Raw genomic sequence first — 27,328 nt, 5'->3', positions numbered from 1 at the left:
CCAACGAAACTTTATCGTTTCCGGAAGTTGCAATCGGTGCTGCGCCCCTCATCCACCCCTCTGTTATTACTACTATTGCCGTTGGCAGAGCGGATTGCAGGCGGTTGGGGTGCCACCCAGTCTGATGGCGGCTTCTCCGGCCGAGCGTGGCCCTGAGCCGCCGGGCGGGAAGCGTCGGCCGCACGGGATGCTGAAGCTCTACTACGGGCTCCCGGAAGCCTCGGGAGAGACCTTGGGCGCGGCTAGAGGGGACCTCGGGGGCCCCACGGACATCAACGGGCCTCACTTCGACCCGGAAGTCTTCCTCACTAAGGTGATGGTTTCAGGACTCCGCCCTTTAGCAGTGATCCTCTCTCTGTGGCAGCCGTCCCTCAGCGAAGCCCCCGGTCTTGTAGACTCGGTCTCTGTTTGCAGACCCCACAGAGGGAGGCCCTTGCCATCGCTTGTCTGTCAAAATTCTGGTGCTTGAAGCTGGATGCCTCTGGGCATGCCTAGAGTGATCAAATTCCCCCCCAATGATCTGAAAAGAGAAATGTGCCTCTGAGCATGAGCAGAATGTTAATATGGTATAGCTGTTGGGAACAGTAGGGCTGTGGATACCTGGGTTCCAGGCTGCCAGTTCTGGGTTCGTAAACTACTGGGGAAGGTGAAGCCTGGGGAAGGCAGTGTTTGGGGAAGGGACCTCAGTGGGTTAAATGTCCACCCACCAAAGCAGCTGTTTTCTCCAGGGGAACGGATCCCTGTAGTCTAGAGATCACTTGTAATTCTGGGAAATCTCCAGATGCAACTTGGAGGTTGACTACTGGGTTCAAAAGGATAATTTTGGGCCAGTAGTCAGTCTCAGGCTTGCGACTGTTGAGAGGATAAAATGGAGGAGTGGAGTATGCTGCCCTGAGCTCCTTGGGATAAGGGTGGGATAAAAACATGATAGATTTTTTATTTTATTTTATCACACTTGTACCTCACCCTCCCTGCAAGCAGGCTCAGGGCGGCTAACAGTATTTGGTACAAGGCCCCAAAGTCGTGATGGAAATGCCAGAGCCCCAGCACAGTACCAAAGTTAGTAAGCCTATTCATTTCCCATCACTTTGTTTATTTATGTACTTAACTTACAGCTTGCCTTTCTCACAGACTCAACATTTAGCATTTATTTATTTGTTTGTTTCTTTGTTTCACTTTATAGAAATTCAGTTATTTAGTGTCAAGAAGGTGCTAGGGACAGCACAGACATGCAGGTCCTACCTCGAAAGATTGTAGATAGTATTCTAGGGGAAGGAGGTTAGGGAAGGAGTAATAGGAAGGAGGATAGCTGCCTGTGTGAGAAATGTTGGGACTAGGTTTACCTGCTCTGGTTTGGGAAATACCTGGAGATTTGGGGGGTGGAGCCTGAGGAGGGCTTGCCTGGGGAAGGGATGGACTTCAGTGGAGTATAGTGCCATAGAATCCACATTCTGAAGTGGCCAGCTAGGGACCCCTTTTTGCAAGAAAACTGAACTTGCTCCCAACGTTTCAAGAAGTTAATCACTATACAGTTGCTTTGAAACTTCTCTACAACCTACCTTCATTCTTAATTAGTATGATTTTAATTGATACAGTCAAACAGGAGGGAAAAAAACCAGAGCAAGCATATGTAAGAGCAGTCAGGGGAGCTGTGGCTCAGTGGTGGGGCACCTGCTTGGCATGCAGAAGGTCCCAGGTTCAGTCCTTAATATCTCCTCTGCCCGAGACTCTGGAGAGCCACTGCTAGTCTGACTAGACAACATTGCCTTTGATGGACCAGTATAAGTTAGCTTCAGTATAAGTTAGCTTCATGTGTTCAGTTTATTATGTTTTACTTGCAGTGGACAAATCACATATGAAATAGTACTGAGAGAGTTCACCAGTTGTCTGTACAATCTACTTAGAGAGGCTGCAGCTCTCTAGGATCACAGGCAAAAGAGAGAGGGATCTTTCTAGTCTGTTGCTTGAGTTCTTTTTCTCCATTGAGCCTGGGGCCTCCCACTCAGGGAGGAAGCCATGGCTCAGTGGTAAAGCATCTGCTTGGTGTTTAGAAGGCCCCAGGTTCAATCCCCAGCATCTCCCATTAAAAGGACCAGGCAGCAGCTGATGTGAAAGACCTCTGCCCAAGACCCTGGAGAGCTGCTGCTAGTCTGGATTGCCAATACTGACCTTGATGTCCAATCAATGCTCTTATTCAGTATAAGGCAGCTCCATATATATGGGCTCTCCCGGGACTTGGGCAAAGGTCTGGACCCCCAAGCAAACTGAGAACCTGTAATGAGATAAACATTTGCTTGACCTACAAGGGGACCTCATAATTAAGGAGCAAAGGATGTAGGGCCAAGTGGGGTCTGCTGCTTACTCGTCTGTTCTGTGCGCCAGCTGCGGAAGGAGTGCCCCCTGGCTCAGCTGATGGACTGCGAGACTGACATGGTGAAGCAGATCCGAGCCCTGGACAGCGATATGCAGACGCTGGTCTATGAGAATTACAACAAGTTCATTTCTGCCACAGGTAAGGAAAGGACTTGTACTCCTGAGCCCTCCTGCCGTCGTATAGTCTGGGGTGGGGTAGGATGTGGTGGGCTGCTGCTAGGGCTTAACTTCTTTAAAAGCCCTGAAGAAGATCTGTCTGTTTTTCTTCCCCATTTATCATTTTTTTAGTCTCTACATTTGCATAAAAAGAGCCCAGGTGGGTCAGTCTCAAGGTCCACCTAGTCAGTCTCAAGGTCCACCTAGTTCAGTGTCATGCTTTCATCAGTGGCCAAGCTGGTTCTTCAACAAAGCCCACAAACAGAGCCTGAATGTAACAGCTTTACCCCACTGCTTGTCTCTCAGCTACTGGTAGTCCGTGGCACACTGCCTCTGAGCCTGGAGGTTTAGTTTGTCTGCCATGGCTAATAGCTATTGGTAGACTTTTCCTCCATTAATTTCTCTGATCTCCCTTTAAAGTCAAGTAAGCCAGTGGCCATTGCCTCGTTTTATAACAGCTCATTAAAAAGTTTATAAAGACCTTTTCTTGTGGCCCTTTCTTACATGCCCAGGGAAATGCTGATTGCCACTTTGGGGTCAGGAAGCAATTTTTCCCCCAGGCCGGTTTGGCCCAGGGATCCTGGAGGTTTTTTGTCATCTTCTGGGCGTGGAACAGTGGTCACTGTGCGTGTGGAGGGGGAGGTATTGGTGAGTTTCCTGCCTTGTGCAGGGGGTTGGACTAGATGGCCCTGGAGGTCCCTTCCAACTCGATGATTCTATGATTCTTTACATCTGTCTCTATATTTAGCTTTCTACCAACTCTGGAAAAAAGTCAGGTACAGAACATCTCATTTTAAAGACAGGGACCAGATGCCGATAGAGGTTTGGCTGGCCCATGGCCACATACAGGGAGCCCTTCAGCTCTGAAGTATGTGCTCATTGGGAGCCTGAGTCCCTCCCGCTTTGTCTGCTGTTCAGACACCATCCGGAAGATGAAGAATGACTTCAAGAAGATGGAGGACGAGATGGACTGCTTGGCAGCCAACATGGCTGTGATCACTGAGTTCAGCGCCAGTATCAGTAGCACCTTACAGGATCAGCATGAGCAGATCACCAAATTGTCAGGTAGGAATGGTGTTTCTTTGGTGGCCACTGATGGGGAAGGAGAGCACTAGGTCCTGGCATCTAAGTACAGGGCCTTGTGGGAAGCCTATTGACTCCGCGAATGGATGTCTATGAGCAGAGGTGCTGTTCAGCTGCTGGGATTTAAAGATGGACCAAAGAACTAAAATTCTACAAATGGGATAAATTTATGCATTAGACACATGGGCATTTTTATTTTAACTTTCTTCCATTCTGGCACTCATAGCGGGCATACATGGGGGATTTCAGGAAGGCATGTATTTATTAGTACCCTCTGTTTTGAAAGACATTTGGTTTTGCCTTGTCTTTGATAGCCGCATACAGAATCACTGGCTTGCTGTAAAGCATGGCTTACAGATCTGGAGCCAGCCTCGGGAGCATGCACTCTGTTACCCTCCCCTTCTGTTGCTGTTACCTGTGGGTTTTGCAAGGACCTTGTTCAGGACATAACAGCTGTTGCAGTGTTCCTGAGGCTGTGCAGGCATGAACTTGACTCGGTATCTCGGTTGGGAGGCCATCGATGGCCTCGTTGAGAAGCAGCAGAGAATAGGCAGATGGGGAAAGATGTAGATCAGACCCACGTGGCACAGTTCACTGGGGGACATTCTCCTGCTCAAGCCCCATTGGAGTGAAAGGATGCGCAAGAGGTCTGGTGCATTTCCTGTTCATTTCAGTGGAGCTTATGCATTAGAACTTGTTCGTCACTGGAAGTCAGGAGAGAACTCTCATCATGGGCCGGCCATGGATGTGCTCTGATCTGACTCGCCCTCCTCTCTTCTCCCACTAGGTGTGCACGCACTCCTGCGCAAGCTGCAGTTCCTTTTCGAGCTGCCTGCCCGCCTGACTAAGTGTGTGGAGCTTGAAGCCTACGCGCAGGCTGTTCGCTACTACAGCAAAGCGCACTCCATCCTCCACCAGTACCGGCACATGCCTTCCTTCCAAGGCATCCAGGATGACTGCCAGAAGATCATGGCTGACCTAGCTCAGAAGCTGCGTGAGAAGTTCAGGTAGGCAATGACAATGGACAGTAGGCATCTGGGTCCTGCTTGCAAGGGAACCCATGGGGTCAGCAGTCATGGACAGGGCTGTGTTATTGGGTATGGTAAAGTGGTAGAGTCTCTGAGCCAGAAGAGTCAGCAAAATAGTATGTAACTTCTGCAAATATTCTTATTTCTGGAAATAAAGCAAGAGACTTTAAACTCAGGAGACAGACCCCCAGATGACCTCCATTTTCAAAAATGAGTATGCCGCTAAATGGCAGTCACTGGGGAGAGCAACAAGGAAGGGTCACTGCCGTCATGCCCTACTTGAGGAATCGTCTGCCAGGAAATGGTTGGAATCATGAACCTGGACACCTTCCCCAAAGGAATCCTGGGAACTGTAGTCTGGTCAGAGCCCCTTACAGAACTGCTATTCCCAGTGTTCCATGTGGAGAGGGTGCAACTACTAAATCCACTGTAGCAGAGGTAGGCCCTAAGAGTCCGTCCTTTCTCCTCAGGGATGGGGGCTCCGGTGCCAAGGACTTAGCTGAGTGCGTGGAGCTTCTGCTGCAACTGGGTGAGCCGGCGGAGGAGCTATGCGACGAATTCCTCTCTCATGCCCGCTCTCGTCTAGAGGCTGAACTTCGGGCCCTGGAGGCTGAGCTGGGGGAGGGGCAGCCCCAGAGTATCTCCGGTCCAGCCACTGACATCCTCGAGTTCACCGACCGCGGCTGCAACAGCTTTGTCAGCAACATGTGCTTGGTGATCGCCTCGTACCAGGAGCTGTTTGTCAGCCGGGAGGGCGCCGAAGGAATTGCCCGCATGGCCCATGACAAGCTGGTGGCCTTCGTGGACAGCCTGATGGAGCGCTACTTTGCCCTGGTGGAGCGGCGCATCCAGCTGGAGAGAGGCGTGGGGGACAACTCACTGCTGGTGCGGGCCCTGGACCGCTTCCACCGGCGCCTGCAGGCCTTGGCCAGGCTCTTGCCGGCCTCTCAGGCAGCAGCCGAAGGCACGGAGATTGTGGTGCGCGCAGCCAAGGAGCGGATCCGCCAGTACCTCCAGGCCCTGCAGAGCTTCTACATGGATTGCCTGACAGACGTGCGCCAGTCCCTGGCGGCCCCCCGTCTCATGGGCAAGGACAGCCCCAACCTGGCGGAACTCCTGAGCACCATCTCGGCTTCCATCCTGAACCAGATCAAGTCGGTGCTCACCTACGTCCACCTCTTCACTGCCAAGGACATCACTTTCTCCAATAAGCCTTATTTCAAGGTAAAACAAATTGAAAAGTGTTTTCTTATAGAAGAAGAAGAGATTGGATTTATATCCTGCCCTTCACTCGGAGTCTCAGAGCGGCTTACAGACTCCTTTCCCTTCCCCTCCCCACAACAGACACCCTGTGAGGTAGGTGGAGGAGCGGAGAATCAAACCCAGTTCTCCCAGATTAGAGTCCGCGCACTTAACCACTACACCAAACTGTGTATTTAGTGTTGCAGTGGCCCAGAGAAACCCAAGAAGGTAACAATAAATTAAAATATTCGTAGATATGTACAAATACGTGCTCTGCAGCTTTCATTTTGACCCTCCCAAATAGAAAAGGGCGACCTCTGATATGTGCTGCCCCTTTTATGGGAGGGGCCAAGGTTCAGTGGAAAACCTCCATTAGGATGGAGTTCTGTGATTTGGGGTTAACTGCTTCAGGAAAACCACCCCTGCCTCCTTGCCTAGCGAGAGCCAGGTGTGCCAAACATCTGCCAGCTCAGCTTACGGTAGAGACAGGCACCTGGAGGTCTAAAGGCTCAACTTGCCTGCAGATGCATCCTCTTGGTCCCTCCTTGCTTAGGACACTCTCTTTGTGATTCATCTGCTTTGTCACGAGTCAGGTCCGCAAGGACTCTTCAGACCCTTCTTCCTCCATGTGAACAGCAGCCAAAGGCTTTGCAGCAAGCCTCCCATTAAGGCTTTTTTCTGTTTTTTCCTTTGCATGAGCCAAGGCAAGGAGGAGTTACATAGCACATTGAGGCACGGGGCTGTGTGGCTCAGTGGAAGAGTCTCTGCTTTGCATGCAGAAGGTCCCAGGTTCCATTCTGGGCACCTCCAGTTAAAAAAACACCACACACCTCAGCTTGAGACATTGAGGAGCCATTGCCAGTTTAAGAAAACAATTTGAACCTTGGCCTGGTTCATTGTAAGAGAGGTTCTGTGTGTTCAGGCACATAATAAGGAAGGAATTCTGCTAGAGCCTGTCTTCCCTGTTCACAGTGGAGATAGTTGAAGACTCTTGACTCAGCTCAGGTGGGAGCAAGACAGTGGCCCCCATCAGCCCTTGCTCAGTTACCCTTGAGTTGCTGACCAGCAGCTTTCAAGCTTTCTGTGTTCACTTCACCAACTGGCCTTCACCTCCTCGTGCTCCTAGGGGGAATTCTGCAGCCAAGGTGTCCGCGAAGGCCTCATTGTCAGTTTCATCAAGTCGATCTGCCAGACGGCGCGGCAGTTCTGTGAGAGCGCGGGGGACAAGGGTGGGTCTACGCCCCCTGCACTGCTGCTGCTTCTCTCCCGCCTCTGCCTGGACTATGAGACCTCCACCATCAGCTACATCCTCACACTGACTGATGAGCAATTCCTAGTGCAGGTATCCCCCCTCCCCCATGTATTCACTAAATCTGTTTGCCACTTTTCAGAATTTCAAATGTAGGGGTGGGGAGGGTGTGGGATAAGTTGTCACGGAACTGGGAGGGTGTAACTCATAAATCATCATGTGTCAGGGAAGGCTCTTTCTATTCTCTTCTCCTCAGAACCGAGTTCTAAACGCAATACAGAAGGGGGCTCACAGGGTATAAGACATTGCAAGAAAAGCAAGGGCCACACACCTGCATATTTCTTATTACTTAGGATGGGGCTTTTTTGTACTTCTTCGCCCTCCCCAGGACCACTCCCCCGTGACCCCAGTGACGGGCCTGTGTGCTGAAGCCCGTGAAGCCGCCCAGAAGCTGCGGAACCATTACGTCAAGGTGCAGGGCCTGATCATCTCCCAGATGCTGCGCAAGAGCGTGGAGACCCGCGACTGGATCACAACCATTGAGCCGCGCAACGTCCGTGCCGTCATGAAGCGTGTGGTTGAGGATGCCACCTCCATCGATGTGCAGGTGGGGGGGGGAGCTGGGTTTCGTTCACTGGGGGGGGGCAGTGGCATGTATTTTTAACTTATTTTTGTTTTAAGTAGTCATGTGCCGGCTTCCCTCTTTTAAGGACTCTGAAGTGTCATTCAGGCAAGCAACCCAAAAAGATCCGATACCAATACCATTCAAAGTGAAGCCAAGATATGGAGTCGTAGGTGTACATTCTCTGAGCATTGCAGTTGAGGAGACAAGAGGCTTCTTTAGACTCCCATGGAAGCAAGCTTACCTTGCCAAGAAGCCCCACAATCGATGGCCTCTTCCCTCCAGACTCCCAGGGAGTGCTGAAGAGGGACTTCATTCCTAGGTGCAACCACCAGTGAAAAGGGGTCCCACACTTTCCCCAATAAGAGCAGCAGGAGCCACCAGAAATTTTAAAAAAACAGAGTTAAGCAGCATACAGCAGTCAATAAAAGCACTCATAACATTTGATAAAATGGCAAAGAAACAAAACACACAAACCTCAACCGCTAAAGTCTTGTGGAAAGAATGGGCAGGGCAAAGTCCTCCCATGGGGGCAGGGATAGAGGGTGAAGTTTGCTGCGGAGTTTCCCCACTTTGTAGGTTTCCTGAAACAAGAGAGAACTTGTCCAAAGTAATGGAACCTTGGAAGCAGTGCCTTTGCCCCCCCCCCCCCATCCCAGGCATCCAGAGGCAGTCTGTGGTCTCTGAGTTGGTAAGGGATGATTTTTCTTATTGCAAGTTCCCTTTGGAAGGGGACATAAGAAAATAAGAGAAGCCACTGTTGGATCAGGCCAATGGCCCATCCAGTCCAACACTCTGTCACACAGTGGGCAAAAATACCAGGTGCCATCAGGAGGTCCAGCAGTGGGGCCAAGACACTAGAAGCCTTCCCACTGTTCCCCCCCCCCAAGCACCAAGAATACAGAGCATCACCTGCCCCAGACTGAGAGGAGTTCCTATCTATACCTTGTGACTAATAGCCACTGGTGGATCTCTGCTCCATAAAATCAACACGTAAGTATGTAAGGAAGTGGTGGCAGCTACAAGCATGGACGGCTTCAAAAGGGAATTAGATAAGCATATGGAGCAGAGGTCCATCAGTGGCTATTAGCCACAAGGTAAAGATAGGGACTCTGGGGCAAGTGATGCTCTGCTCTGTCATCTTGGTGCTTGGGGGGGTCAACAGTGGGATGGCTTCTAATGTCCTGGCCCCACTGATGGACCTCCTGATGGCACTGGTATTTCTGGCCACTGTGTGATACAGAGTGTTGGACTGGATGGGCCTTTGGCCTGATCCAACAGTGGCATCTCTTATGTTCTTATGTTCTTAAGAACTTCTGCACCTAAGTCACATTGTATATAATATTATATACAATATTTGGCATCCCCCTTCTCTTTTTACAGTTTGGTGTAGTGGTTAAGCGTGTGGACTCTAATCTGGGAGAACCGGGCTTGATTCCCCACTCCTCCACTTGTAGTTTCTGGATGACCCTGGGCAAGCCATAGTTCTGTCAGAGCTGTTCTTGAAAAAAGAGCAGTTTGTGTCAGAGCTCTCTCAGCCCCACCTACCTCAACAGGGTGTCTGTTGTGGGGAGGGGGAGGGAAAGGAGTTTGTAAGCCACTCTGAGACTCCGAGTGAAAGGCGGGGTATAAATCCAATCTCTTCTTCTTCTTCTTACATATCTTTATTACCTCTACCCAAAAACCTGGTTACAACAGCAGGGCTGAAAATAACAAAGTCAGCCTGGCATAGGAAGTGGGAGCAGTGTTAGCATCTCGACTATCTGTCTGGAGAAGGTAGTTCATAAGCAAGGGGCCCCAATTGAAAGAGGCCAGCAGCCTCTCAAGAAGGCCTTAAGTAGTGGGCAAGTTGGTCTGGGAGGAGGAGGTCCTTCTGTTGTTCATATAGTGGTAGCAGTGGGAAGCGGTGGGCTGTGGAGGAGTCCCACTTGTTTCACCCTCCCAAGTCCCTCTGAGCTAGAGATGTAACATTTCCAGAAGTTTTGAAGCCACAGGAAAAAATGGAGGGGGAGTTGGGGGAGAAGACAGACATTTTGGGGAAAATAATATATCAGACCAAAACTAATTTTACTGCTTGAACAACATTAAACACATCATTTATCTTACCAGCATATAAAATTGCAGTATTTGATATATTTGTAGAATTTAAAAGTTATAAATGCCTTAGTGTGTTACAAACAAAATTTCAAATATACCCAATGGCTTTTTTTTTTTAATTACTCATTTATTATATGAACTCCATACAAGAAAAACAGCGCACTAGCATTTCTGGCATCCTGGCAAATGCCAGGATAGCTGTAGCCAAATGCTGGAAATCTGACAGAATGCCAAGTAGAGAAGAATTAATTATAAAAATTATAGATCTAAAGGAAATGGATAAAGTAAACATGTTACTTGCAGGAAAACTTGATACTGTGTTCAAAAATAGATGGCAGAAACTAGATAGATGGTTAGATATCTATAGATAAGATGCTCCTAAATGATGGAATATTCAATGCAGTTAATGTCTGATTTGTATATGTCTTAAAAAACTAAAATAAAATATTCAAAAAAAAAAAAGAAAAACAGCGCACTAGCCCATCCAAATACATGTAAACCAATTAGAACATCAAAACAGTCAGTCTTCAACAAAGAAAAGAAAATAGATAGCCAAACAAAAACTAGAAGAAAATCATATCTTTGTAAATTGGGTTGATCGGAATGATATCCTGTTCAGACAAAAAACCAGGTTGCCACAAAATTATTGTAAGCTTTCTCAGAGTATGGTTGCATAGTGCCAATGGTAACCTTTGCCACAACAAACTAAGACCAAATACGACTAAACCAAGAATATACCCAGTAGCTGAGAGAAAACTGCAAGGTGATGCACCCTATGCTATCTTAGCACATGTGCCTTAATTTTTGCTGTCTGGTTAGAGAGCTCAGTTCTCAGTGAAACTTTCAGCCTTCCCCTGTCACTTTGGTGCAGTTTCTGTCCCTCCTCCCTGTGGTCTTTTTTCTTCCTCCTGCAAGGTGGGGTAATAAGCTACTTTTAACCCTGTCTGCAGGTAAATGTGTCCCAGTAGTTTGAGAGAGAGGTCAAAAGGACAGCAGGCACACAACTGTTGGGAAGCGATGAAAGCCCTGCATGCTCCTCCCATAAGATTCGGTATCCTTCTAGGTGCAAAAATGCCTCTCGTATTTAAGACCATGACTTTAAAAGCATTTAACTCATTTGAAAAAAAGAAAATATTTCATAGGGTTTTTTCCCTCTAGTTCTTCCCAAAATCTCCAATTTTTGCATTGGAAAAATTGAAAAAAGGATTTTTCTGGGGGGTTTTCCAGGCCTTCACATCTCTACTCTGAGCTTGTGCAAAGTGTGTGCCCTTGCCACTGAGTAGCCACAGCCAGTCTCCGGATCAGGAAGCCTCAAGACCCGGCAGGGCTTGTTCCAGAGACCTGATGCAACCAGATACTAGTCTGCCTTATCGAGTCCCTTCTCTCATCTCCCCAACTTTGCCTCCTACCTCAGGTCGGGCTTCTGTATGAGGAAGGTGTGCGTAAAGCGCAGAGCAGCGACTCCAGCAAAAGGACCTTTTCCGTGTACAGCAGCTCCCGGCAGCAGAGTCGCTATGCGCCCAGCTACACACCCAGGTGAGTGGGGCAGGTGGGAATTCTCTGACCTTCCTTGTGTGTGTGGGATGCCAGCAGGTCCCCCTCCATCAGCTCCGATTGGGCCTGCAGCTATTGGGTCTTCCTCCCTAGATCTGCCTTCATCTCTGGCCATTTTACCTGATCTTAATTAATTCCAGAACACTGTGTCAGAGTAGACACCAGAGGTTTCTGTTTTTCCTTATGGCAAAAGAGGAGACATTTAAATATAGAGAATATGATTGTTCACATGCCTCCCCACACGGGAGCTGATACATTTACCAAGAGTGTCTCTGCTTGGTCACCTGGAGGTGATCCTTTGCTCTCTCCAGGCAACCAGGTGAATGGCTATTAGATAAATTAATTCTTTCTGTTCTCGCCCCTAAGTGCCCCCATGGATACCAACCTGCTGAGTAATATCCAGAAGCTGTTCTCAGAACGCATCGATATCTTCAGCCCTGTGGAGTTCAACAAGGTGAGAATGCAGCCAGGGCACATCTGCCTTGAGCTCATCTTATTCTTTGTTTGTACAATTTGGGAACATAAATGCACACAGACAGGGCTTCTCTGCAGGGGCATGAAGGAGCAGGGCCAGCCCTACTGAAGCCAACAGGTGCTGGAGTGTCCTTAAAGGATGACAGATTTATTTGCTTCAGCTGTACCCCTCCTTTATGCCCAGTGGGGAGCCAAAGCAGCTTACATCATTCTCCTCTCCTCCATTTTATCCTCCCAACAACCTTAGTGAGAGAGGTTAGACTGAGAGAGAGTGTGACTGGCCCAAGGTCACCCAGTGGGCTTCCATATCAGAGTGGGGGTTTATTGTGGCATCAGTTTTCATGGGTCAGAGTCCACTTCATCAGATGCAAAAATTGGATTGTCAGTTGGCAGGAGTACGACAGACATACAGTGCAGTTTTAAGGACACTTTCCTGGAAGTAATTTTGCCACACTACCAAGCAGAGCTACCCTTCACTCTGCCTGCTCTTTTCCTGAGCCAGACCTGCGCTCTCCCTGCTCTCCCCGAGGCAGAACTCAACTGCTGCTGTGTCTCCCTCCAGTATTCCATCCTCCATCTCAAAGGTGATTGGATGCTGGAGCAGCACCCCCATAGGCTCAAGCGAGTGGCTGTTTTCCCCTTCAGGGGCGGGCCAGCCTTCTGTCCATCACAGTAAATCACCACTGGACACTTGATTAGGATCCTGAATAGGCCTTCTTAGGTTTGCTGTCATAGTCGACGAAGGCGGTGGTGTTCAATCTTTCCAGAGTCAGTACCCATGTTTAACCGCAGGCAGCAGCATGGGACCCCATGAGCTGCAAGGGTATGGCAGAAAGTCGCAAGCATCAGTCATGTGACAGCCAGAGTCTCTGGACCTGCCTGTGTTACGGAGGAGCCTTCTCCAGTGCTGAGTGACCTGGCCTTGCCATCCCACTGCTCTTCCTAGAGGCGTGGAACCCTTATTGTCTGTCCACGCACAGATCCTTCCAAAATAGGGTTGCCATTCCCCAGCTGGGAGCAGGGGATCCCCTGTTTTTTTGGGCTTCTGCCCATTGCTGACCAACAGAAGTGATGTGGATGATGTCGCATGGCAACACTCTTTTTTGGGGCAGAACTCTGATTCGCGGCTGATCTTACCATAGAGTTTTGCACGAAAACAAGAGCGTTGCCGTGCAGTGTCCCTGACATGCTGATGCCACTTCCGCATGACGTCAGCATGTTGCGGCACTTTGCCCCCACTCCCAGAAAGTCCCCTCCCCCCCTCCGCCACAGCATTCGGACCTGGGAACCCTAGTTGGTCCACCTTCGGATGGAGACAGTTCTCTTGGAATTACAGCTGGTCTCCAGATGACGGAGATCAGTTCCTCTGCAGAGGACGGGAGCTTCAGAGGTTGACTCTTTGCTATCACATCCCCATCGAGGTCCCTCCGCTCCTCAAGCACCACCCTCCTCAGGTTCCACCCCCAGATCTCTAGGAATTTCCCAACCCAGAATTGACAGCCCTGCTCCAAAAAGTGGTGGAAAATAGAGCTCTTGGGTGTGTTTGGAATCCATTAGGTGGGGTGCTTTAACCCACCTTAGGATGCAAACCGATGGGTTGAGGACCACCCAACTAACCAATTGTCATGAATGGTCACTGTGTGTGCTTACCTTGAATGGATTGTATCTTATGCATCCTGTCTTTTTAAATCCAGCATTCACATTTTTTCCTCTGTAGACATGTATGTGTATGTCTGTGTTAGCTGTTGACTGAGAAGACAATTCATGCATTTTATGTACCAGCTTTAGTCGGTGGCTCAAGTGGTTAAGACGCTGAACTGCAGGCTGTGGAAGATCACTAGTTCAGCAGTTTGAGACCCGGGTGCCGCATGATGGAGTGAGCTCCCATCTCTAGTTCCAGCTCCTGCCAATCTAGCAGTTCGAAAGCAAGAAATTGCAAGTAGATAAATAGGTACTACTTCGGTGGGAAGGTAACAGCGTTCCGTGCGCCTTGGTGTTTAGTCATGCTGGCCACATGACCACGGAAACGTCTTCGGACAGCGCTGGCTCTTCGGCTTTGAAACGGAGATGAGCACCGCAACCCTAGAGTCGGATTCGACTGGCTTTCGAGCAAGGGAACCTTTACCTTTAGTCCATGAAAGTCTCCGCCACAATAATGCTAAGTCTTTAAGGTGCCATAGGACTCTTTTTTTTTTTAAGTCTGAAAATGTTGGATGTTTCAGAGATTTGCTTGTATTTATTTATTTCCATTTTTATCCCGCCTTGCCACAGGGTTGGCTCAAGGCGGCTAACAACATCATTAGCGGCGGCCCCTAATCAAAAGCCTGGTGGAAGAGCTTCATTTTGCAGGCCCTGCGGAACTGTAAAAGGTCCCACAGGGCCCTGATGTTATCCGTTAGCTCGTTCCACCAGTGTGGAGCCACCACTGAAAAGGCCCTGGCTCTAGTGGCAGCCAACTTGACGTCTCTTGGGCCAGGAAGAGTCAGGCGATTCTGTGTTCCTGACCTCAGTGCTCTCTGGGGCATATGTGGGGAAAGACGGTCCGTCACGTAGGCAGGCCCCTGACCATATATGGCTTCAAAGGTCAGAACCAGCACCTTGAAACGGATCCGGTACGCTATTAGCAGCCTGGCCGCCGCATTTTGCACTAGCTGCAGCTTCCGGATCTGAGATGAGGGCAGCCCCATGTACATTTCACCTCTGCTGTCTGTCCTCCATCCAGGTCTCTGTGCTGACTGGCATCATCAAGATCAGCCTGAAGACGTTTTTAGAGTGTGTCCGTTTGCGCACTTTTGGTCGCTTTGGCCTGCAGCAGATCCAGGTGGACTGTTACTACCTGCAGCTTTACCTGTGGCGCTTTGTTTCTGATGAGAACCTGGTGCATTTCTTGCTGGATGAGATTGTAGGAAGCACGGCCCACCGCTGTCTTGACCCTGTGCCCATGGAACAGAGTGTGATCGAGGTCATCTGTGAGCGTGGATAGTGTGGATGCCAGATTTGATCACACATGTGCACATACTCTTGGGCATGCACAGGAGAAGGGGAGAAATGCCTTGAAAGCCTGCTGCAGTTGTGAATCTTGCTTCCAGACTTCAAAACCTGGCGACTCAAGTGTGACAAAAGAAGAGACTTAATCCTACTGTGTCTTCAGTATTCAGCGCACACACCACACACATTCATTTCCACTACAACAAGGCATCTTGAACACTGGATGAAATAAAACTGTGTCAGTTAAAAACCCTTGCTTCAGTTTGTTTGTTTGTTTTTTGCATTGTTTCTTCTGCTGTGAGTCAGCTTTTCAGATGGTTTTATAATAGGGGTACAAAGCCCCCAGTGGAGGCGAGGGATCCCTCCCCCCAGGTCCATTGCTTGCAACTGCTTCAAGTGGCAGTGAATTTTTTTTAATGTGGTCCTGTGTACTTACCAGAAGGTCTTTATAGTAAGTCACAAAGGTAGCTCTATGGTTTTGCCGTAGAGTTTCTGTCAATTCCTAGAGCTACCTTATGTCACTTCCTGTAAAGAATTTCTGGTAAGTGCACAAGTCCGATTTTTTCTCCTATGACGCTGTGGAACCACCACCACCACCCCATACAACCCTATTTTATAATAATGATGATGTTTTGTGGGAGGAAAGGAAATTGCTGGACTAAAGACCAGGCTTGCATCTGACTGGAAGGTGCAGCTAATCCCGTGTCTCTGCTAAGTGCATCTGCATTTGTATCTCACATTACATTTTTAGAAGTTCCGTTAAAATTATACAAAAAATCTTGTGAAACCTTCAAAAATATAATTTTTGAATCATAGCTTTAAAAACCTAAATAATAAATTAAATAAACTGCCAAGCAGTTCAGATCTTCTGCAGAGGAACCGCTTTATGTGTTCCGCCTTCAGAAATGGGCCTTCTTGGTGGTGGCACCTTAGCTTTTTTTTTTCTTTTCAAATCAGTTTTATTCAATTTTCTCATTAACAACAGGGTTATGCAAGATAGGCATGTACATATAATTAACATATTTTTCGTTATACATACAAAAAGTGCTTTAATCATTCTAATCTATACTGTGGTGAGGATTCTCTCCGTACAGTTCATACTATATATCAAACTGTGTATTGTGCTATAAACACTACAAAAGGCGGAGAGTACCTTTTATTATTATTTATTATTTATTACATTCAATTTATATACCGCTCCTAACCCTGAAGGGTCTCTGAGCGGTTTACGTAGGGGTTACAGCGGGTATTGAATCTTTGGTAGTTAGGTATGATAAGATAGGAGACCATATACATGTAGTATCATTGAGTTCTCCTTTGGGTTTGATTTGTTTAAAGATATCTGTGGTTTTTTTCCATTAAGTATAGATTCCATACTTTCTTGTACCAGAGGTTTACGTTCAGAGTGTTTTCAGATTAGCACCTTAGCTTTTGAATTCCATCATCACAGTGATTTAATTAGCATCAATCTTTAGCATCAGTCTTTAACATCAAAATAGAAGTGGTGCTGGTCTTCACCTAGAAGTTGGGGAATGGATACTTTACACCAAAATAGCAAGCTGTGTTTCCTGCTGGAAAGCCAACCAAGCCATGGCAGGAAGGGTTCCGACCATTTAGGAAATCCTTTCTACACGTCGCTGGGTTCTGAGAATTTTTGGCAAGCATTGCCTGCAAATTTCCAACCATAAGAACTAGAAAATTAGAATTATCTTGCTCCTGGTCACCAGCAAAGCATCCTTATACTTAAGAATCTTTTCTAGCCAGTTTGGTTTAGTGGTTAAGTGCGTGGACTCTAATCTGGGAGAACCGGGCTTGATTCCCCACTCCTCCACTTGCACCTGCTAGATGACCTTGGGCAAGCCATAGTTCTGTCAGAGCTGTTCTTGAAAGAGCAGTTTCTGTCAGAGCTCTCTCAGCCCCACCTACCTCACAGGGTGTCTGTTGTGGGGAGGGGAAGGGAAAGGAGTTTGTAAGTCGCTCTGAGACTCCTTTGGGTAGTGAAGGGCGGGGTATAAATCCAATCTCTTCTTCATGGCTGCCCTTCCCAGTCTCAATCACCTTCTCATTTCTTGGTTGAGGTCTTCCTTTTAGTTGATGATGGAGCCAAGGAATAGAAAATCATTAACACTTTCCCACTGTCAACATTGTCAACCTTAAAGTTGCATCATTCCTCAGTAGTCATTATTTGTGCCTTCCTATTGTTCAGATTTGGCACCTTCATCTCAAATCTTTACTATTTTCTGCTAGTGATATGATGTCATCCTGAGCTGGATAGCCCAGGCTAGCCTGATCTCATCAGATCTCAGAAGCTAAGCTGCACTAGCTTTGGTCATTACTTGGATGGGAGACCACCAAGGAATAACAGGAGGCAGGCAATAGCAAACCACCAATGAGCGTCACTTGCCTTGAAAATCCTGTGGGGGTTGCCATAAGTCAGCTGGGACTTGACTGGGGAAATGTGGTATTATCTGCATATCTCAAAGGGTCAATGCTCTTTCCTCCAGTTCTCTCTCCACCTTCATCTAAATCTAATCCGTCTTTCCTTATGACATGTTCCGCATATAAAGTGAACATGTAGGGAGACAAAATACATCGTTGTCTGACACCTTTTGCCAATTGAAAACTGTCATGTTTCTCCATATTCTGTCCTAACAGCAGCCTCTTTCCAGAGGACAGAATATGGAGGCTGTGTATCAAAACAAAACTTCCTGACCTTTTCCTGTGGACCTCTGACGGGCGGGCGCACATGTTGCCCGGTGGGTAGTTTTTGTTTTGCGGCTGCCTCCTGCTGGGTTGGGTTGCCATGAGTTTGCCCCTCAATCCAAAGAACTTCCTCATTGGGCTGACTGGGAAGCCTGTGATGGTGAAGCTGAAGCTGAACTCAGAAGGTAAACTGTTGGAATACAAGGGATGGTCATGCAATACAAGGGCTACCTTGCCTCTGTCGATGGCTACATGAACATGCAGCTTGCAAATACAGACGAATATATTGATGGAGCATTTTCTGGATACCTTGGCGAAGTTCTGATAAGGTGTAATAATGTCCTTTATATACGGGGTGTGGAGGAGGAGGAAGAAGATGGAGAAATGAGAGAATAAACTTTTTTAAAAAACATTAAAAAGCCTGTCTACTCAAACTGGGTCTTAGGTAGAGGTCTTTCACATCCCCTACTACCTGATCCTTTTACCTGGAGATTCTGAGGACTGAACCTGGGACCTTCTGCATGCTGAGCAGAGAGGGTCTACCAATCATCCATAGCCCCTTCCATTGAACATTCTTGCTGTGGGCTGTGGACAATGTTATAAACTGTTTATTTCCAGGCTGGAATTCCAAACTGACAAATAAGAACTGAAAGGGTGGGTAGAAATTACCTTTGGTGGCAGTCTACGCTAGTAGAAATTTGGGTTCAACATATCAGGAAAGGTCCTTGGGGAAGCCCTGTGAAATTAAATAGGAGCCTCATAGGCAGCAACAATCATGCAGTAGAGAATGCTACCCATGGAGGTCTCCCCGTTGACCTTTTCTGGTTGCCCTCCCTGGACATCAGCCAAATTTAGAAGTTTGACAGGCTCTCACTGTACCCAGCTTCCTTAATTTCTCTTTATTTCTCTCCTCTCTAAACTGGCTGCCCTGCCAGTGTGGTTTGTGTCGTCGTCCCCCCCCCCTTGAATGTGATGTTGTCATTCTCTCTGCACCTTGTACCACGGCCAAGGCTGGTGAAAGATCAGTGGTTGGGTAATGCCATATGCAGAGCAACTGCTGTGCCTTTTGTGGTGGGAACAAATTGTCCTTTCCGGAGCTGGTGTGAACCACCACAACCCATAGGGCGAGGGGAGAGATGGATGTATATCCAGGATTCCTGCCTTAAGCAAGCAAGCTAGCTTGCTTGGCCAATGGGGGAAAGTCCCAGAAAAAGACTAAGAAACCAATAGGCCACCAGGCTGGCCCCTTCCGGAAACTGAGCAATGCAAATATCTAGTGCGTCAACTGTCTAGAGCCTCTGTTTCAGCTCCAGACTTTACACAGTGCAGGCAGTGTGCACACATCTAGGGGCCCCAGCCCAACTGGGTAATTAATAAAGGGTGCTGGGGGTAGCAATGGCGCAGGCAACTTGATCACAGGTCCTTGACACTCATCAAAATCTGGTGATCCAAGTGTCGTCTTCTTCTTCTTCTTCTTCTTCTTCTTCTTCTTCTTCTTCTTCTTCTTCTTCTTCTTCTTCTTCTTCTTCTTCTTCTTCTTCTTCTTCTTCTTCTTCTTGTCTCTGTGTAAGCCAAGTCATGCATTACAAAGTTCTTGCGCCCCACCCCCACCCCGTCCCATGTGTCTGCCTGGGTGTCAATCAGATATGCTGAGGAGTTGCCTTCCATGTAATTTTCCTCACTTAAAACGGCCCCAGGGAACTGCTATTTGCCCCACTGGCAAAACATAAATGTAGCCATCAGTACACAGTTTAGCCCCCAACAGTACAAACAATGGCTCCCCCATGCTGTTTTAGGTCAGAGAAATTGTATAAGAGAGGAGACTTAAATCCCCTCTCCCGATGCTGCTGGTCCGAATTGGGACCGTGTGCACCTGGGAATTACGACCCCTAGAACTCACAGAGCACATATGATCAACAGGACCTCGGTGAACACAAGAACTTTGTAATGTGTAAGTTGGTCCAGTCAGTTCTGTATAATTATAGATTTCAGGTGCTACATTGAAAACCAGTGTGTACCATCGTCTACCACAAATTCCATGCAAAATCCAAAACATTATTTTATAAAAAAATAAATGTGTCCCTGTTCTTTGGTAGTGGTACAAAGTGCTTTCAAGTCACAGCTGACTTATAGCAACCCCGTAGGGTTTTCAAGGCAAGAGACATTCAGAGACGGTTTGCCATTGTCAGCCTCTGCATTGCAACCCTGGACTTCCTTGGTGGTCTCCCATCCGTGTAATAACCAGGGCTGACCCTGCTTGGCTTCTGAGATCTGACGAGATTGGACTAGCCAGTGAAAACATTTTTTTCCCTTTTCCTTGCAATCGAAACAGCGGTCAGACTTGTTACCATCCCTCAATCAAAATTAGGTAGGAGAATCGGGAACTGGGCAGTCTTTGGCCCACATCTGGCTCATGAAACAGCACCCGTCACAAAGACAAAAACACAAAAGAGAATAGGAAACAGATGAGTGCATTTAATAGCAGGACCAGAGGTCATTTCAAGAGGCATAGCTCTGTGCACCGTGCTGTAGGAAAGTACGAGTTCTGACATTTCCTCTTCAATGCACATATGATGCTACCTTATACTGAAACAGACCACTGAGCTGCTTTTTTACTTCTCTTAACTGGCAGTGGCTCTCAGGGTCCAGGGCAGGGAAAGGTCTTTTGCAAGACCTCCTGTTTGAAATCCTTGAGCTGGAAATGCCAGGGACTGAACACATGCCCTGCCAGTGAGAACAGTGCTTCACATTTACACAGTTAATGTTCAAACTACTTCCCATGTATAACAACATTGTAATCCCAATAACAACTCTGTAAGTAGGTCAATATCCCCATATTGCAGATAGGGGGCCAGCACTAAGGGAGAGTGGCTAGTTTAGGACCACTGAGTGGGTTCATCGTAGATAAGACTCACAACAGGGATGCTTTAATTCATAGCGGAGTCTCTTAACCTCTGCCCTCTCTACTCACAGAATCCCTGTCTGCACCTGAATCTGGTTAGATAACTAACCCAAAATACAACTAAGGCTCTGTTGACCTCAGGGGTCTTGCTCGTGAGTTGGCACCATGGTGGTGATGGAGAAATGCCAACAGCAATAAGCTAGAAGGGCCATGAGGGGAATTTCCCTAGCATTTCCCCATTTGCACAAGTTGCCAAATCACTTTTTGAGTCAATGCTGGGCTGTTGACGTAGGGCCTTAGAGAGCGGAACACCTCACTCTGGTGGGGTTTATATGAGGCAATGGCTGTTGCAGCCTGAATAGAAGAGAGAGCTCTCTCCTTTGCACGGGTACCACAATGCTGAGGTTTCAACAAGGAGGCCTGTTTTGTGGGGCTCAAAGAGGTGAGTAATGAAAGATCGTTGGAGCTGGGGCCACCAGCATGGAGACGGGGAAGGGTTTGTGGTGGTGGGGGGGGGATGGCCTATAATTTGGTTGAAGACAGATGTTCCAGTTTGTTTCCAGCTCCTATTCCTAAGCTTTTAACAGAAGCATGATTTGTAAACTGTAAATAGGTGCTTGCACTTATCTTGAAATGTTTAACTTACTGATTTCTGAAGATCAGATTGCTATTCAAGGCAGAGGAGCAGGTCAGGCTGGTTTCCCCCCTGGTCATTTGGCAATCACTGTGTGGGTCAGATCACACCTTGCATGCAAAAAGTTCTAGGGTTGGTCTCCAGCATCTGCAACCAAAATCGCTCCTGATACCAAGGCTTTGATGTTGCTTTGAAAGTCCCAACTGTTAAATGTCTGACTGTCATATAGCTGCCAAAGACACAGGAGCCCTTCCAGGGGGGGAAATTGGCCACCCTTTGAGGTTGAGGGAATGGTAAAGAAAGAGTTTTCAGGGCCAACTGTAACAAAGACAGCTGTTTCTACTTGGGAGTGGCTTGTGAGGAATGGCGGCATCAACATGCATTGCCTAACCTACCTCACAGGTTTGGACTGCTGTTCTAGCTGTATCTGAAGAAATGAGCAGTGACTCACAAAAGCTGCTACCCTGGCTGGCCACATATTTTGTTAGTCTTTGCGGTGCTACTGGACTCTTGCTGTTTTCTACTGTCACACCTTTGTTGTGAGGATAAAACGGAGGAGAGGAGAACAACATAAGCTGCTTTGGGTCCCTGTTGGGGTGAAAGTCAGGATACAAATAAAGTAAATAAATATGTTCGGAACATAAGCATTGTCCCCGATCTGAACATTCTGTGGCTGCCTGTTCGAGCTGTACTTGGAGCTGGACAACAGCTGGAGGAAGACCCTCCCTAGTTTCTCTTTGTCGTTATGTTATCCTGGCATTATGCAAGTTATGAGTTGTTGTCGTTCAGTCGCACAGTCGAGACCGACTCTTCGCGACCCCATGGACCAGATCATGCCAGGCCTTCCAGTCTTCCACCGTCCTCTGAAGTTTGCTCAATTTCATGTTCGTTGCATCGATGACACTGTCTAACCATCTCATCCTTTGCCGTCCCCGTCTTCTTTGACCTTCAATCTTTCCCAGCATCAGGGTCTTCTCCAGTGAGTGCTCCCTTCTCATTGGGTGGCCAAAGTATTTGAACTTCAGTTTCATTATCTGGCCTTCCAGGGAACAGTCAGAGTTGATTTCTTTTAGGATTGACTGATTTGATCTTCTTGCAGTCCAAGGGACTCTCAAGAGTCTTCTCCAGCACCATAGTTCAAAAGAATCTATTATTCGGCGCTCGGCCTTCCTTATAGTCCAACTCTCGCAGCCATACATGACTACTGGGAATACCATTGCTTTGACCATGCGGACTTTTGTTGGCAGGGTAATGTCTCTACTTTTTATCATGTTGTTTAGGTTCGCCATCGCTTTCCTCTCAAGGAGCAGGTGTCTTTTAATTTCATGGCTGCTCTCACAGTCTGCAGTGATCTGGGATCCCAGGAATGTGAAGTCTGTCACTACTTCCAGGACTTCCCCTTCTATTTGCCAAGGAGTGATGGGGCCGGATGCCATGATCTTAGTTTTCTTGATGTTGACATGATCTTAGTTTTTTTGATGTTGAGCTTCAAGCCCACTTTTGCGCTCTCCTCTTTTACTCTGAGCAAGAGGCTCTTTAGATCCTTTTCACTTTCAGCCATTAGAGTGGTATCATCTGCATATCTGAGGTTGTTGATCTTTTCCCCAGCAATCTTAATTCCCGCTTGTGATTCATCCAGGCCAGCATTTCGCATGATGTACTCTGCATATATATTAAATAAGCAAGGTGACAGTATACATCCTTGTCGTACTCCTTTTCCTATGCTGAACCAATCAGTTGTTCCGTATCCGGTTCTAACTGTCGCTTCTTGGCCCTTATACAGGTTTCTCAAGAGACATGTGAGGTGGTCTGGTACTCCCATCTCTTTAAGGACCTGCCATAGTTTGTTGTGATCCACACAGTCAAAGGCTTTAGCATAGTCAATGAAGCAGAAGTAGATATTTTTCTGGTACTCTCTTGCTTTCTCCATAATCCAGCGAATGTTGGCAATATGATCTCTCGTTCCTCTACCTCTTCGAAACCCAGCTTGTACTTCTGGTAGTTCTCTATCCACGTACTGTTGAAGCCTAGCTTGTAGGATCTTGAGCATGACCTTGCTAGCGTGTGATATGAGTGCAATTGTGCGATAGTTTGAACATTCCTTGGCATTGCCCTTCTTTGGGATTGGAATGTATACTGATCTTTTCCAATCCTGTGGCCACTGTTGCGTTTTCCAAATTTGCTGGCAAATGGAGTGCAGAACTTTAACAGCATCATCTTCTAAGACTTTGAATAGCTCAGCTGGAATACCATCACCTCCACTAGCTTTGTTGTTAGTAATGCTTTCTAAGGCCCATTTAACTTCACATTCCAGGATGTCTGGCTCAAGGTCAGTGATTATACCGTCGTGTTTGTCAAGGACATTGAGGTCTTTCTTGTATAGTTCTTCTGTGTATTCTTGCCATCTTTTCCTAATCTCTTCTGCTTCTGTTAGGTCCCTACCGTTTTTGTCCTTTATCATGGCCAGCTTTGCATGGAACGCTCCCTTGATTTCTCCAATTTTCTTGAAGAGATCTCTAGTCCTTCCCATTCTATTGTTTTCTTCTATTACTTTGCACTGTTCATTCAGGAAGGCCTCCTTATCTCTCCTTGCTGTTCTCTGGAAATCTGCGTTCAGTTGGGTAAATCTTTCCTTTTCGCCTTTGCCTTTCGCTTTCCTTCTTTCCTCTGCTATTTGTAAAGCCTCATCAGAAAGCCATTTTGCTTTCTTGCATTTCTTTTTCTTTGGTATGGTGGTGATTGCTGCCTCCTGTACGATGTCACGAACCTCTGTCCATAGTTCTTCAGGCACTCTATCTATCAAATCCAGACCCTTGAATCTATTCTTCACCTCTACTGTATATTCATCAGGGATGCGATCTAGGTCAAACCTGAATGGCCTCGTGGTTTTCCCAATTTTCTTCAGTTTAAGTCTGAATTTTGCAATGAGTAGCTCATGATCTGAACCACAGTCAGCTCCAGGTCTTGTTTTTACTGACTGGATAGAGCTTCTCCATCTTTGACTGCAAATTATATAGTCAATCTGATTTCGGTGTTGCCCATCTGGTGATGTCCATGTGTAGAGTCGCCTCTTAGGTTGTTGGAAAAGGGTGTTCGCTATGACCAGTGTGTTCTCTTGACAAAACTCTGTTAACCTTTGCCCTGCTTCATTTTGCTTTCCAAGGCCAAACTTGTCTGTTATTCCGGTTACCTTTTGACTTCCTACTTTAGCATTCCAGTCCCCTATGATGATGAGGACATCATTTTTTGGTGTTAGTTCTAGGAGGTGTTGTAGGTCTTCATAGAACCGGTCCACTTCAGCCTCTTCTGCATCAGTGGTTGGGGCATAGACTTGGATTACTGTGATGTTGAATGGTTTGCCTTGGAATCGGACCGAAATCATTCTGTCATTTTTGAGATTGTATCCCAGTACTGCCTTTTGCACTCTCTTGTTGACTATAAAGGCCACACCATTTTTTCTACGAGATTCCTGGCCACAGTAGTAGATATAATGGTCTTCTGAGTTAAATTCGCCCATTCCTGTCCACTTAAGTTCACTGATTCCTAAGATATCGATGTTCAGTCTTGCCATCTCATTTTTGACCACGTCAAGCTTGCCTTGATTCATAGATCTTACATTCCAGGTTCCTATGCAATATTGTTCTTTGCAGCATCGGACTTTCCTTTCACCATCAGACACATCCACAACTGAGCGTCCTTTCGGCTTTGGCCCAGCCGCTTCATTCTTTCTGGGGTTACTTGTACTTGCCCTCTGCTCTTCCTCAGTAGCATATTGGACACCTTCCGACCTGAGGGGCTCATCTTCCGGCGTCATATCTTTTAGCCTTTTGATACTGTCCATGGGGTTTTCTTGGCAAAAATACTGGAGTGGGTTGCCATTTCCTTCTCCAGGTGGATCACGCTTGGTCTGAGTTCTCTGCTGTGGCCTGTCCGTCTTGGGTGGCCCTTCACGGCATAGCCCACAGCTTCATTGAACTGCGCAAGCCCCCTCGCCACGACAAGGCAGTGATCCATGAGGGGCCACAAGTGATGGGCCACTACATAAAAGTGCCTAACATCTGGTGACACTCTGGACAAATCATCTCCGTTTCAAAGCCGAAGAGCCAGCGCTGTCCGAAGACGTTTCCGTGGTCATGTGGCCGGCATGACTAAACACCAAGGCGCATGGAACGCTGTTACCTTCCCACCGAAGTGGTCCCTATTTATCTACTTGCAATTTCTTGCTTTCGAACTGCTAGGTTGGCAGGAGAAGTTATGAGTACAGGGTCTCAAAGCCACAATAATGCCACAATTCTGTGTCCAGGCTGAGGCAAGGCAAAGCACTGGCTCATATTCACAGAGTAATGGCCACATGGCCACGGAAATGTATTTGGACAGCTCTGGCTCTTTTGCTTGGAAACGGAGATGAGCACCGCAACCCTAGAGTCGGATTCGACTGACTTTCAAGCAAGGGAAACCTTTACCTTTACTTAATGGCAGTGCATTGGTCCTGCCAGGTTCCCGTTCTAAGAAGTGCTGCTACTCAGCCTCTCGACAACAGCAGCTTCACTCATTTGTTTGTTCTTCTCTATTTCAAAAGAAGTACATGCCACCTTTCTAGAGACCAGCCCTCGCTAGCTGGCAGCTGACTTCATGGTTTCCTCCTGATGTACTTTTTTGGTCAGGAAAAAAAAGTTAATGGCCAGCAATGACCCTTCAGTGGCACCTCCTCTTCACAATACTCCACAGTGACAAAAATAGGTGGTGTGGCAATTAACTCCCTTTCCCCCCTTCTATACTTAGTTAATGAGCATGCTCAGTGCTTGTAGCCTTCCCTAAAGGAGGCTGGGTATTCCCAGCAGCCAGCAGTTCAGCCTGGCCCAGAAAGAGGCAACATCTTGGGGAGAGGCCTATATAGACTTTGCTGTGTTAAGGCCTGCCTTGAACTATTGCAGGTGAATCCTGGAGTCAACTGAGAAGAGCTGCAGCATCCCTAGTGCAGCCTGGAAACCTCATATGCTGTTCCACTATCTGTGAGCTTACAACATATGGACCTACAATATATGTATTATTTATGTGCTTAGTATTTTTTCTGTTCTGTGCATCCTTGTGGATGCTGAAGATATCTGTACTCAGTAATATCCTGAAGATTCATTGCTATGAAGTAATAGCAACCAACCAGAAGTGAATGAGGATTTATATGAAAACCTCCATGCTTTGTTTATATATAAAGAGTTTATTTTAAATGTTAAAGAGCATTGGTTGTATTGCTTCTTTTATGTCTGTGTTTAAGTACATGTGTAGTAACAGCAGTTACATATTCTTAATAACCATAGGTGGGAGTTCCGCTGTCAAAACCGACTGAACCTGCCCACTCTCCATACAGATATTAGGACTTTAGTGAGTTATTTATAAGGGAGATAAGGGAGATTGTTTAAGACTGAACAATGTGGCATTCTGGGAAAAATGGAAATGGCACTTAGAGATGGCAGTTAGCTAGGGCTGCTAGTTGTGAGTTGGGAAATACTTGGAGATTTTGGGCATGGAGGGTGGGATTTGGGGAGAGGAGGGGCCCTAGCAGGATACAATGCTGTGCAGTCCACCCTCCAAAATGGCCATCTTCTCCAGGGGACCTGACGTCTGTTGTCTGGAGATCAGTTGTAATAGTGGGAGATCTCCAGGTCCCACCTGGAGTTTGGCAGCCCTATGTTACCAGACTTCAGTGCTGATTTTGGTTTTGAAAGTTTCAGTTCCTCTTTGGTGTGTTCTTAAGAAATAAAAACCAGCATTTTCTACACATCCTGCCTTTCCCCCCGATTGGAATGTAACATTTCGCAACAGCTCTGTTTTCCTAACAAGGGTCACTGCTTGGAAGGAAGGGCGAGTGGAAGGGAGGAATGGAGAAGAGGAGGTAGAGAGAGAGAGACAGAGTTAGAGAGGGGGGAAAGAGAGAAAAGGGGGGGAGACAGAGTGGGGTTAATGTTAGTAATTTGGAAAGAAAGGAAGGAAGGAAGCTAGGAAGGGAGGAAGAATGAAAGGAAGGAAGGAAGATGGGTAGAAAGACAGAGATTGAGAGAGAGTGAATGGGACGAAGGATAGTTGAGAAGGAAGAAGGGCAGAGAAAGAAAGAGAGGGGGGAAACAGAGTGAGTGTGAGAGAGAATGTTGGGAGGAGAGAGAGAGAAAAAGGAGGGGGGTAGTGGACCGGTGGAGCGGACCCGTCCGGCGGCCTGGAGTGCGGGGGG

The 27,328-nt window shown here is 47.3% G+C and overlaps 3 protein-coding genes across 3 annotated transcripts in view; all 3 read left to right on the top strand.

Annotated features, from left to right (window-relative positions):
* VPS51 (VPS51 GARP complex subunit) lies at positions 1-15,113 on the top strand. The gene is made up of 10 exons (XM_015410814.1): positions 1-313; positions 2,383-2,512; positions 3,448-3,594; positions 4,400-4,619; positions 5,111-5,864; positions 7,009-7,224; positions 7,520-7,738; positions 11,265-11,386; positions 11,771-11,858; positions 14,601-15,113. Exons 1-10 carry the CDS (start codon positions 125-127, stop codon positions 14,859-14,861), a joined length of 2,346 nt encoding a protein of 781 aa, XP_015266300.1. The 5' UTR covers positions 1-124; the 3' UTR covers positions 14,862-15,113.
* Positions 15,114-17,669: 2,556 nt separating this feature from the next.
* LOC107110116 (small nuclear ribonucleoprotein F-like) lies at positions 17,670-17,965 on the top strand. Its single transcript, XM_015410840.1, has 2 exons — positions 17,670-17,746; positions 17,782-17,965. Exons 1-2 carry the CDS (start codon positions 17,670-17,672, stop codon positions 17,963-17,965), a joined length of 261 nt encoding a protein of 86 aa, XP_015266326.1.
* Positions 17,966-20,850: 2,885 nt separating this feature from the next.
* Positions 20,851-27,328, top strand: part of LOC107110111 (toll-like receptor 5) — a 10,628-nt gene continuing 4,150 nt past the window's right edge. The window contains exon 1 of the mRNA XM_015410835.1: positions 20,851-20,913. Within this exon, the coding sequence (XP_015266321.1) occupies positions 20,868-20,913 (46 nt within the window). The 5' untranslated portion in view covers positions 20,851-20,867. The remainder of the gene's footprint in view (positions 20,914-27,328) is intronic.

The sequence above is a fragment of the Gekko japonicus genome, unplaced genomic scaffold, assembly GCF_001447785.1.
Source record: "Gekko japonicus isolate JY-2015 unplaced genomic scaffold, Gekko_japonicus_V1.1 scaffold42, whole genome shotgun sequence".
Taxonomy (NCBI): Eukaryota; Metazoa; Chordata; class Lepidosauria; order Squamata; family Gekkonidae; genus Gekko; species Gekko japonicus.
The sequence above is the reverse complement of the archived record's forward strand: the minus strand, read 5'-3'. Positions and strand labels throughout refer to the sequence as shown.

Coding starts and splice junctions, on each gene's coding strand:
- LOC107110116 (XM_015410840.1), top strand. CDS start 17,670: ATGAGTTTGCCCCTCAATCCAAAGAACTTCCTCATTGGGCTGACTGGG. Junction 17,747..17,781: donor ATGGTGAAGCTGAAGCTGAA/CTCAGAAGGTAA, acceptor ACAAGGGATGGT/CATGCAATACAAGGGCTACC.
- VPS51 (XM_015410814.1), top strand. CDS start 125: ATGGCGGCTTCTCCGGCCGAGCGTGGCCCTGAGCCGCCGGGCGGGAAG. Junction 2,513..3,447: donor CAAGTTCATTTCTGCCACAG/GTAAGGAAAGGA, acceptor TCTGCTGTTCAG/ACACCATCCGGAAGATGAAG. Junction 11,859..14,600: donor GCCCTGTGGAGTTCAACAAG/GTGAGAATGCAG, acceptor TCCTCCATCCAG/GTCTCTGTGCTGACTGGCAT.